The sequence below is a fragment of the Apodemus sylvaticus genome, chromosome 14 (genome assembly GCF_947179515.1).
Source record: "Apodemus sylvaticus chromosome 14, mApoSyl1.1, whole genome shotgun sequence".
Classification (NCBI taxonomy): domain Eukaryota; kingdom Metazoa; phylum Chordata; class Mammalia; order Rodentia; family Muridae; genus Apodemus; species Apodemus sylvaticus.
The window spans coordinates 44060879-44074176 of NC_067485.1; the positions used below are offsets into that span (position 1 = coordinate 44060879).

General features: G+C 38.3%; 1 protein-coding gene across 2 annotated transcripts; it reads left to right on the forward strand.

Annotated features, from left to right (window-relative positions):
* The first annotated feature begins 486 nt into the window (after nt 1-486).
* LOC127664454 (putative vomeronasal receptor-like protein 4) lies at nt 487-11977 on the forward strand. Of its 2 annotated transcripts, none has more exons than XM_052156432.1 (2): nt 487-576; nt 11051-11977. In XM_052156432.1, exons 1-2 carry the CDS (start codon nt 565-567, stop codon nt 11975-11977), a joined length of 939 nt encoding a protein of 312 aa, XP_052012392.1. In that variant the 5' UTR covers nt 487-564. The 2 variants fall into 2 exon arrangements, with proteins under 2 accessions (XP_052012392.1, XP_052012393.1); XM_052156433.1 differs by lacking the exon at nt 487-576 and adding an exon at nt 1137-1152 and having other exon boundaries at nt 11061-11977.
* Nucleotides 11978-13298: the final 1321 nt, after the last annotated feature.

Genomic DNA, 13298 nt, shown 5'->3' on the forward strand with positions numbered 1-13298 from the left:
ATGGAACAAAGATTAATAACACTCTTCCAAGGGGATGAGCTATGTATCATTATACATAATTAGTCTATTTATTATTTATTGCTGAAGTAAATTCAGAATTGAAGACAAGAAAAAGTCGCAAATATTTACCTGGAAAGCAACAATGGTTGGGAAAGCATGTATTACAGTAATTTAGAGAAACTACTAATTTTTTTGTTAGTTCAGTGCATACTTGAGAGATGAGTGTGTGCAAGATTGCAAAGAGGATCTGAGATGAGAAGCATCTAATGTTCGATATCATGACTTGGAAACTGTAGGATGCTGTACTGTATTTGGATGTTCTCATGGGAAAGTGTTTAGAGCTGAAGCCTATACAGAATTACCTTCCGTGGAGGTGTCAGCATGGTGCTCACAGCATGGTGCTCATGTCCAAACGTCAGCAGCAGCATCTCCATGTCTGTAGAAGAACAGAAGATCCAAGAACAAAATCTAAGCAAAGAACTCTGCATTTACATAATATACTCTTCATTTGACTAAAGAAAACAGGAAACCCACAGGCATAAACTATCTCATGTTTATTTCCTTATGTTTCTGAAAATGTTTTCCTAGTTCTGAGCATGAAATTTTTAAATTTACCAAATTCATCTGGATACCTCCAGTCATTGTAGTAGTAAAACCAATTTTTAAATACACAACTACAAACAGTTTTTTAGTGCTGGAGAAATGCCCCAGTAGTTAAGAGCCCTAGCTGGTCTAATAGAGGATTTACGTTCAATTCACAGCAACCATATTTTGGTTCAGAACAATCTTTCTAACTCTAGCCAGTCAGTGGGCATATAGTCTTCCAGACTATACAGGTATCATTCATGGATGTGTTACATAATGCAGGCGAATTATTCATACACAATAAAAGAATGCAAATATGAAAAAAAGTTTAAATCCCTTCAAAGGGGTAGCAAATTGGATTATGAGGTTTCTATAGAACTGTAATTTGCTAAGATTACAGAGTTAATTCAAAATTAATTCTCAGCTCAAGAGTTAGGTCACCAGGAAAAGGGTCTGAGAATGAGTAGATTCTTAAGATCCTTTGTGGGGTTTTATTGTATCCATAATATTGCAGAACTGAGATTTCTTCCATACTTATCGAACAGATAAATGAGAGACATTTTCTCAGTTTCTCTCTCTGAGCAAGCCAATAATTAGCCAGAAGTACAACCCTGTGAATCAGCACAAGTGGGATAAAAGATACATAAACAGGAGACAGAAATTCTCGAGTATTTATTGTAAAGGAATTTCTACTAAAGAGATACTTACAATTAGAGAAAAGGCATATTCAGTCCAATAGAAGAAAACAAAACAGAGCATCAGAAGGAGGACACTCTGGGCAGTTCTCAGCTCTGGGAGAGTCCTGTAGTGAAGCTTGGAGTTCTGCAGGCAGAGGACATGCTGGTGGTGCTTATGGAGAAGAAATACCATGTAGCCACTAGCCCCTCCCAGGATAACCTGAAACACTGCATCGCTCAGGACCATGAGAGGGAGAAAAATCCATGAACCTGACATTGTGCTTGCTAAACATTAGAACCACAAGGTACACAGGGAAAATCCTGTGACATATCTCCCTTTCTGTTTAATCAAATAAAACAAAACATTTTTCTGAAAATAAACTGAGCACATCTATTACCATCTTATAATTTATATAAGATAGACCTAACACCCAGCCTAACATTTTGGTCAATAAAATTGAACACTGTCCTCTATCCTAACTTAAAAACTATAACTCTGCACCTGGCTTATGTCCTGGCTTCAGATAGAATGACGCCTGAAAATCATCTTCTCAAATCTGTTCTCTCAAAGTAAATAGCCTGGGTTGGCTATGAGACTATAGTTTTCAACCCCATCAGAAACCCAAGAACAAATTATATTATCTGAAAATATATAGGAAGCCTAACACAGCTTAGCAATTTATAGAGACTGCTGATCACCTGGACAGTGCCTTACTTCAAAACATTGGAGCATTAGTCTTCAGTCTTCTGGCCCAAGAAAATCTGACATTCCTTACAGAAACATGATATTAAGGACTAGCCTAGTCTGTCTTGGCAGAACCAAGCTGTCCTAACTTGTAATTGTGTCCTTTCTTTGGGCAGTATTTATGTCTATAGACAAAATGAGACAATTCTTGCCTAGTAGTTGTCTTGCCACAACTGGAGTAACTCATAGATGCTCTATTTCGTCTTTGAATCCAAAACACAGAAAGCTGTCAGGTGCAGACTAGTCTCAACAACAAATGAATAAATAACATTAAATGTCACATTCTGTGGATTTCTGACATTTTTGAAAACCAATTATCTATGTAAAGTAATCTGGACTTTTGTCCATTAACTACTCTCAGCTATTTCTAATTAAAAATTTGAAAACATCCTTACAATAAACTTAGAGCCATGAATTTGCTATTTGGCCCTAAACTCACAGGTTTAATCATTTCAGATCAGATTAAACTAACATTTCTAGAAGGACTGGGTCTCATCCTTATATTTACAAAGTTTTGTATCAACATAAGAAATTTATACCAATGAAACTGTTGATTTTGCATCAAAATAAGTTATATACCACTTAAGAAATTATGACTTCAGCTTAGTAACAATTAAAGAGATTTTTACCAAATGAGATTGTGGCTATATAATCAATTCTAGCTTTTCCTCCTAGTTCCAATATGGTCATTTCTACATTTCCTGGAAAGACAACCTATTAATAACCCTGTCTAGCCCCAAAGCCCAGGGAATTGGGTCAACAACTCTTCATAACTTCTTCAAGCTGGATATAGGCATTGAGATATTTTTAAGGGCCAGGGGAAGGGTAGGGAAAATAGAGTTGGTTGGCCTTAAGTAAGTCATACCAACAATTGATTTAGTCTCTGATGTCTGTGTCTTGACTGGCTGTAGCTGAAAGTCCAAGACATCTAGAACTCAAGCAGAGACTCACCAAGGCTGTATATTCTGTAATATATAAATCTCAAAACAAAATTTTAGTATCATCAAGATATATTTTTTTTGTTTAATTCTCTGGAATCTAGTCCTCTGGAGGTCTCCCTTCATCATATCTGATCCATATAACTCTGGAAGGTATTAATACCTTAATCACCTTTTCCAAAAACACAAATACAAACCTTTTTTCCAAAATTAGCAGAAACTTGAGACAGTAATCAGAAAACCCTTTATTTAGACCCTCTCCCAGAGGAATGATATAATCACAAAAGTCAAAATCACACCCATTTTGAAAATCAAAACAACTAAAACAAATGAAATAAACTAAGATACTGTATGTCCCTATATTTAGGCCTGTCCTTTCTTGCCAAGCAGGAAAAGACACTCAAGATTTGCGTGGAGCCCATGTTAGATAGAATATGAGCATTTGGTAGTTTGTTAAATAATCTATATCATATTCCTGTTTGGTTCTCTGCCCAGAGCCACAGACATATTTTATTAATACCTGTATAATATCTGTTTGTTGATCTCTCTACCTGGAACCGCAGGCATTGATAATACCTGTTCAAAGCAGGCAATGATTATCACTTCGCTCTCTGATCTGGAGTCAGTGACTAATATTACATATCCTAGTTCAAATTAAAATAATCTAAACCAAATGAAGTAAACTACAATACTGTATGTGCCTAAACTTAGGAATTTCCTATGCTGCCAAGAGGATATAAAACCCGATATTTCCATAGAGCCCATGTTATACCGACTATGAGTATCCTGCAAGGCATGTAAAGCAATTTTATAACATCTTATGGTTCAGCTCTCTGCCTACAGAAGCCAATTTCATTCTTTTCCTGACTCAGAACAGCCTGTAATTTTCCACCAGCATCTTAGCACTGCTAGCAGTTTGTTTCAATTCCTATGCTTGAGTCACGTGACTCGTTTTAGCACTACCCGTTTTACTCACGTAACATAAATAAATAAATCAATAAATAAATAAATAAACCTCTAACTCTGAGTCTAAAAATCTTACATTTCTAGTGGATTCTTTCTAGTGGGTTTCCAACTGTTGCAGGAAATATTTAAAAAAAATCTAACCAGAATGTTCCCACACTAGTGCCAGCACCAGTGCATTTTCACCAAACTACTCTCCCCAGCTAGCTCCTATTGCACCTGATCACTGCATTCCCAGCTCTCATTCAATTGTCCCTGGAGTCACTAGTTCTTTCTCACCTTCCCAGATTTTAAGTTGTATCATAGTCCTATAGTAAGAAAATATGAGTGGTATTGACATGAAACCATCAGACATGGTGGTGATTGAAATTGAACTAAAGACTCAGACATAAGTCTACACAGGAATGGCCAACTGTTTTTTGACAAAGAAACCAAAGATATAAACTGGAGAACCAAAGGAGAGCAGGCCCTACTCTTTACCCGGACAGCACAGTAGAGCTGACAACCCTAGTTCCTGTGGTTGAAGGTGCATTTACCCCATGGGCATGAGAGCAGGAAAAAAGGCAGGCTGGCCATCTAAGATGACTCTCAGACCCAGATTAAGGGTTTTGAATTGGCCCACCACAACATCTGCCTAACTAGTGAACTATTGGAGTACCTGAAGAGGCTGGCTCTACAAATCCAAATCTATAGGATCTCCATGACACAGAGCAGCAATAGAATATTCAAGGAGTTCCAGTATTGATCCAGACCTAATACCAGACAAATGAGTCATTGCAATGAATATCTGTAAGCAAAGAAGTGTGGACAAAAGAGAATACTATGGGACATACTTTGACACACCAAAACTTCCACAACAGGTTTTCTTTTAATGTATTGCAGAGGAGATTGCAAGGATAGAGGGTAGATAAAAGTAGAAGGGAGATGAGTAGGATTGGGATGCAAAGTTGGAAGTTCACAAATAACTAATAAAAAGTTTTTTTAAATCCGACAGAGGGCTAATACCTATTATATACAAAAAACTCAAGAAAGTAGAACCCAGAGAAACAAATAACCCCATTAAAAAGTGGGGTACGGAGCTAAACAAAGAATTTTCACACGAAGAACTTCGGAGAGCTGAGAAACACCTTAAGAAATGTTCAGCATCATTAATCATTAGGGAAATGCAAATCAAAACAACCCTGAGATTTCACCTCACACCAGTCAAAATGGCTAAGGTCAAAAACTCAGGAGACAGCAGGTGTTGGTGAGGATGTGGAGAAAGAGGAACACTCCTCCACTGCTGGTGGGATTGCAAGATGGTGCAACCACTTTAGAAATCAGTCTGGCGGTTCCTCAGAAAACTGGGCATGTCACTTCCTGAGGACCCTGTTGTACCACTCCTGGGCATATATCCAGAGGATTCTTCAGCATGCAATAAGGACACATGCTCCACTATGTTCATAGCAGCCCTATTTGTAGTAGCCAGAAGCTGGAAAGAACCCAGGTGTCCTTCAACGGAGGAATGGATACAAAAAATGTTTTATATTTACACAATGGAGTACTATTCAGCCATTAGAAACAATGAATTCATGAAATTCTTAGGCAAATGGATGGAGCTGGAGAACATCATACTAACTGAGGTAACCCAGTCTCAAAAGATCAATCATAGTATGCACTCACTGATAAGTGGATATTAGCCTAGAAACTTTGAATACCCAGGACATAATCCACAAATTAAATGATGTCCAAAAAGAATGGAGGAGTGGCCCCTGGTTCTGGAAAGACTCAGTGCAAGAGTATAGGGGAATTCTAGAACAGGGAAATGGGAAGGGGTGGAGGGAAGAACAGGGGGACAGAAGAGGGCTTATGGGACTTGCGGGGAGTGGGGACCCAGAAAAGGGGAAATCATTTGAAATGTATATAAAAATATATCAATAAAAAAAGAAAGAACTATTTAAAGCACACACACAAAAAAGAAAACATCAACTTCAAATGGATAAAGGGTCTCAACACCAGACCTGATACATTGAATCTAGTATATGAGAGTGAAAGAAATAGGCTTGAGTCACTGACACAGGAAAAGACTTTTTGAACATGTCTCACACACATTAAGATCAACAATTAATAAATGGAACAACATGAAACTAAAAGGCTCTGTACAGTCAAAACGACAAGCTATAGAATAGCAAAAGATCCTTAACAATTATATATCGGACAGTGGGTTAATAGGTAGACTATTCAAAGCACAAAAAAAAAAAAAAAACCAACAACAACAAAAAAACTGGATATCAAGAAAACAACCCAATTTAAAAATGGGATATAGACCTAAACAGAGGCTTCTCAAAAGAAAAAAGAAAAAAAAAAAAAAAACAGACAACAATCTCTTAAAGAAATGTTCAGCACCATTAGCCATCATGGGCATGAGAATAAAAATTACTATGAAATTTCATCTTACTCCAGTCAGAATGAGCAAGACCAATAGAAAAAAATACATGTTAGTGAGGATTCTGGCAAAGGGAAACAATTGTTTACTGTTGATGCAAATCCATGCTTATAGAGTTTCTACAGACATCACTGTGGAGGTTCCTCAGGAAGCTAAGAATCATTTTTCCTCAAGATCCAGGTACCTCAAGCATGAATATATATCCAAAGTTCAAGTCACCAAAGAAAATGTGGTGTTGCCATAGTGGAATGTTATTCAACTGTTGAAAAAAAATGAAATTTACACAAGAAAAGATGGCGCTGGAAACAATTATTTTGACTGAGGTAATCCATACCCTAAAGGAAAAGTATTACATGATTGCTCTTATATATGTATATTAGCTCTTAAGCTTTCACTAGATGTGCTATAATCTATATAACTACAGATGCCAGGTGCCTAGTGTGATAGAATGAGATTTGCCAAGGAATGAGAATTAGAATACCATATTATTAGGATGAAACAAGGAAGGAGTCACGAATAAAGGGTAAAGGAGAGAGCATAGAGAGGGACAACTAACACTAAAGTCCTTTTGGAAAACCATTTTAGAATTCTACTGCTAAATAAGCTTCCTAAGATATGCACATATATGAAAGGAAGTAGTTAGCATGTAATGGGGAGAAATGTCCCAAGTACACATTTTATGCCACTACGTAAACATTCCAGGACCAAGAATGGGTAACATCTTGCTGAGTCATTGATCAAAGGTATCTTATGGACTCTCCTCCAAATGATACAGGATACTGCCAAGGTTACTGTTTGTGTTCTATAACTCAGTGGTAAGTAAGGTCCTTGCTGACCAAGGTCCTTGCTTTGATGTATCTCATCAAAGAAGAGAAGTCAAGCTGGGTCCTAACTAGAAACTTCATGACTCTGAATGAGCATTCACAGTATTTAAAGGTAGTCTGTAAATCACCAGAGGAGAAGGGTCCTGAATGGCGGGTTTTCATCAACTCCCACCCTCAAGTCTCAGGGATCCATCCAGAAGAGTTAAGCACAAAGACTGGAAGACCCAGAAAAGATGGAGTGACCTGAGGAAACAGTGTTCCAAATACAACAGGATTGATGCCCAAATGAACCAACACAAGTGTAACAGCACACAAGACCTACACAACTTCAAGTTAGCCAGGGTCACAGCACTGAGAGAGGGAAGTAGACATGGGGTCCCATCACTAAACACGAACCTATTTGCACTTAGTAATTGCTGGAAAGGAGACACTCACTTTGGGGCAGACCCTATGTCCAGGAATATATATTTAACACTCCATAGTTTGTTTTGTTTTATGGGCTTTTGCTTTGTTTTGAGCTTTATCTCGCACTTTGATTTATTATTTGATTCCTTTGAATTTTTTTTTTCTGGCTTTAAACTTTGGGAGTTTTCTTGGGGGTGGGTGGGTAGAAGATAACACAAGAGAGAAAACAAAGTGAGTTGCACAGGGAGGTATGGAGGATTGCAAAGTGAGGAGAGGAGGAAATAATTTTTCAAAATACATTGGACAAAAAAATTTTAAGAAAAGAAAATAGCATCAGAAAAGAAATACTCAGGACCAATTGTAAAGCATGCAGCAGGCATTCAAAGTAGTGCTGAGAACACAGCCAATTCACAGTCTCCTCATTACTGTGTCCCAAGTATTACATTGAAGACAGCTCTTGGCTGTATACTCAATGATCTATTATTAGTGAAAAATATGCTTGAAAATTATTCAGAAAGTTCTCACTTTGGATTATTAGAAATCTCTTTCAAAGCAGTTCTTGGTTTCTTGGATACATGGAGGGAAATAGGCTAGACTGCAGTTAAGTCTGAAGGGCCAGCTCCCTCCCCTTAGGCACTGTTTATCTCCCTTCTCCTTACTCACTTCACTGCAATTAAGATCAAATAGTTTCTGGGTTCAACAAATGACAGAGCACCAGGGAGAAGTCAGAGTTGGCCTCAGGGATAGAGACAGAAGAGTCTTTTCCCCTGATGAAGCCAAACTCCTGGTGGTGACATCCTGACACCTTGCTTGAACACAAGAACTTGAGGTTGATAAATGGAGCCTAGCTGTGGTGTGAGGAGAGCTACCCTGAGCCCTGCATTCACTGCACAGGTGAGTTCTGCCATGTCATGGGGGATAGAGCTGCATTTAACCTTGATAGAAATCTGTGGAGGGCGGATGTGTGGGAGAGAAAGATGTTGCTTCCTTGTCACTCTGAAAGGGGACAGTGACAAATTTCAGGGAGAAGATGGTCTATCATTTCCTAAGTCCAGTTCAGAATTGTCTCAGTGTCCACACAGACAGGGTGTGTTGTCACTGGGCATGAGCTGTTTCTTACACAGGACAGGCAAGTGTAGGAGACTGAGACACCTGCAGTGCAGCCTTGAACAGGAAACTCTTGCTTCCACAGCTTCTGCACAATCTGTATTATTTTCTTCCAAAGACTGAGTACTTTGATCTGGGCTAACTTCTGGTGACTTCAGCCATTTGCAGATAGAATACTCTTTCTTTCCTTATCATGATTTCATTTATTGTGAATTCTTTTGTTCTAAATCTAATGTAAACCATGGAGTATGAGAATTGTGAATAAAACAGCCATGAGGTTACATACTCTTACAACTTATTTTAGAAAATTGATTTTTAAAACCTGCTGCATACTTCCCTAAGTACTATGTATGCTAGTTCATTAACTCTCTAAAATATACATGTATTGTACAAAACATAATTTACATATAAAATAGTTTTTAAAGAAGCCAAATAAATGATATGCTCAAAGTAATAACTATATTAATTGGGAAATTGAAAAGTTTAATTCACAGTGGTCACAAAGCATTTTCTGGTAAATCCTGAAATATCTATCTAAATATTTGGTATTCCTTAAGCTTCTTGAATATGTATGACCTTACACCACATCAGAACTGTCGTCAGGTAACTGGTTGAACACAGAACGAACATATTTATTCTAACATAGTGGAGGTAAGAAGCTTGTGAAAGCTAATTAAAAATGTACATATGTGGATGAAAGAGCAAGTGCAGGGAGTAAGAGCAATCACTGCTTTTGTAGAATTCCTAGATTCAATTATAGTAGCCACATGGCAGCTAACAACCATGTGCAACTCTTCTTTCAGGGATCAAAGGCCTTTCTCTGGCCTCTGCAGGGACCAGGCACACAAGTGGTCCCCAGACATATATGCAAACAAAGCACACAAACATACAAAAATGACTAGCATTAAAAAGAAATAAAATATAAATTTCTCTCTGACTGTTTCTGAATAGTTAAAAATGTATAATTTTTGTAGTCCAGGAGTAAGGCTATTCAGGAAAGGAAGCCAGCTTTCTCATTTCAATATGTATTACTGATATATCAAAATATCTTTTAAAATGCAAGATAACTGATATACTAAAGCATCTATCAGGTTTTCTCAGAATAAAGTTCATAGAAGCAGACTAACAAACACCACAGTCCTGAGGCTCAGGGAAATTGTAGGAGACACGTGTGACCTGTGGGCAGCACTGAGCTATGAAAGATCATGGTTGGAAATCAGAATACAAAGAAATTGCATGTACCATTGTCATATTACATGTACCCTTGTCACAGGTAAGTTCTAGTATTTCATGGCTTAGGAAGCTGAAAGTAACTCAGAGACTAATGTGATAAATGGCATTGAACTCTAATGTGAGGAAGACAAGTATCATAAGGCCTCCACAAAGAATGATTTATAATTTGTAAAAGTGGAAGCAAAGGTAAGACATTTATGTTTTATTCCTCATTTTAACTTTAATCATACTTAAAAGAAAATTGCTGTCATATATAAAAATACAAAAATCAGTTTGAGGTATTAGATTGGTTGTCCTTTATAGGATGGGGCTTCACTGACTGACAAAATCAGTAGATTTGCTGAACCTTAAAAATCAAAACTATAGGATATTTTGGACAGGGCACCTGTAGTGCAGACTGGAAGTAGGAAGCCCTCAGCTTCTGCACATTCTGTGTGATTTGCCTCTAAAGACTGAATACTTTGATCTGGACTGTGTAATTTCTGGTTTGGAGTTCAAAATAACAAACCCTAAGCTGAGAGCTGGGTGTTGATGATTCCTTGGCAGAATGCTTTCAGGGGATGGTCAGGAAAAGCTCATAAGCGTTCGAGTAGAGTAATTTTTAATATGATTCCACCTTCAAGATGATAGAGAACAAAAATGATTCACACCATCCCACCCAAGAAGAGTGCATGAGCTGCCAGCACTAGTTAATTAATTAATCGATGTGTTACTTATTGCCAAGGTCACTTCAGAGTTGGAGACAAAGAAAAGTCATATGACATTCTTTGGGAAGCAACCCAATTTGAGCAAGTATTTAGTGCAATGTACTGCAGAAATGCAAAAAAGACCTGGGAACAGAGGCAGTTAAGGCAATGCATAAATATCATGGCTTGAAAATTGAATGATGTCATCCTGTGTTTGGATTTCTCATAGAAAAAAAGTTTAGAGATGGAGAATATAAAGAATTCTGTGAAGGCTGAGAAGGCGTCAGCACAGTGCTCATGACCAATTGTCATTGTCGTCGTCATCATCACCTCCATGTCGGTGGAACCGAGAACAGAAGGCCCAAGAACAAAATGAGGCATTTGTAGCAAAGAACTCCGTTACATATCACACTGTTACTTTCACTATGGAAAACCCACAGGCATGAACCATGCCATGTTTACCTCCTTGTAGTTCTGAGCATGAAGACAATTTGGAGTGACCTCATCCAGAGAATAATTTTCATTTCACTTACTGGATTTGGACTTTTAGGAAACATCATCTTATTTGTCAGACATGTGTATACTTTCATCATGGGTCCTGAGAACAAAAATATAGATGTTATTCTCATCCACTTGGCTTTTGTAAACACAATCATTGTTTATTGTATAGGGGTCAGAAACATAGTCACAATTTTTTACATCAGAAACTTCCTAGGTGATGTTGGTTGTAAAACTATAGTTTATCTAGAAAGAGTTGCCCGTGGCCTCTCCATCTGCACCACCTGTCTCCTCAGCGTGGTCCAGGCGGTCATCATCAGTCCCAGGGCCACCATTTGGAGAAAGCTCAAGCCACAGACTGCATGGCATGTTCTTGCCTTTCTCCTCCTCTTTTGGATCTTTAATTCCCTGATAAGTTCCAACTTGCTGCACTATATCACAGCAGGCAGGAGCATGAACAGGTCTGAAGTTGGGATGTTTACTGGGTATTGCTATATGCTGCCATCCAGGCACACAGTTAAGTGGCCATTCCTCTCTCTCATGACTCTTCGTGATGTCATTTTCCAGGGTCTCATGGGCTGGAGCAGTGGGTCCATGGTTCTCCATCTGTATAGGCACCATAAGACCGTCCTCTACCTTTACAGCTCCAGGTCTACAAACAACTGCAGGCCAGAAATCAGAGCTACGCAGAGGGTTCTCACTCTCATGACCTGTTTCCTTATCTTTTATTTGGCAGATTTCATTTTCTCCTTATACACAGGTTCCACAGTGACAAATGATTTCACAATACCAAATATGAAAGCATTGTTAGTACTTAGCTATGCTGGTCTCAGCCCCTTTGTCCTGATTATCTGGGATGTCCATATTGCTAAGACCTGCTGTGTCCCCTGAGAAATAATAAATTTCTTTTCACATCAGGTCTATATGATACAATGGTATATATGCTAAAATGGCTTTGCTTTACCATACTAATGTATAACAATATATTGATTGAGAAACTAGATTTTTCTTTACATGTCGGTAGTGTTAGGCAACTAAATAATGGTACTGGCTCTAGGAAGTAGGCAGGGATGTTCACTATCCCATCATCCTACCACTTGTAACATGCAATTTAGCTGGCTGAATCTTTCAAAGGGAAATACAAGAGTACATGCACCCATCCACAAACAGAATCTTATTTTTCTGCATGCTAGATTTTATTCTTATAAGGACCCACACAATTCTCCTGCCTTTGTGTTTCTTCTACTGCTCTTTCATGATCTCTGACTCCACTATTTATTTGCGAAGCACCTACTACATGCCAGAGGCTGTTCTAAACCAATGAGCAAGTGAAGAAGGATGCCAGGAAGCATCCTTTATCAGAAGGTCTCTTACAAAGTGGACATGACCAGAGAGAGAAGCTAATTCACTGAATATAGTAAGTACTTGGCATTTCAGGGTACAAAGCACCAAAGAATGGATAAGAATATATACTGTCTATGAATTCCACCCACATTAAAGACATGTACATGTGATTGTGATTGCTAAAGAAAAACTACTTTATGCTGTGCATCCATGTTTTTACCAACCAGCCATATGTCTCTGGGTGATAAGTTCTTGGCTGACTTGACTCAGTCACCCCAATACAACATGACCTCCTATGTCTTCTGATATGAGTAAACTGCTATTTTGGCTTCTGTACCTTGTTTGTACAGAGAACCAAATGTGGTTTTGAGTTACCTTACCCACTTACACTAGCAGCACAGACCATCATTTCTTGCTTATGTAGAGACAGAAGATATACTTGTATTTTTTACATTAAAATAAAAAAAACATTCCCCCCTTCCCCAAACCATGCTTGAAATTATGCTTTCAAACTGATATCATGCTAGCAGGTAATCAATAAATCTTTTAATTACAATTGAGACCCCAGACTCAGGCCTGGTGGTCTAGCATAGTTCCCAGAGAGAGCAAGTCTCTGGGACAGAGTTGACACCTGTTGTGCTTCTAGACTTGGTGTATGAATGAAGATGGCCTCCACATGTCTGAGTGCATCTGGTCTTCCCTGATTATGCTCTTCTCTGGTCTCTTTCTCTTGTTCCCTGTTGTCTGTTGAATTTATGTTTCAAGTTTTGTTGCAGAGGTTGGAGTCAGACTGAGAGCATGGTAAATCGCCCCTGAGCTACATGTTGAAACATTTTCAGGGGTTTCTCAAGGCAGACTGCTCCTCCTG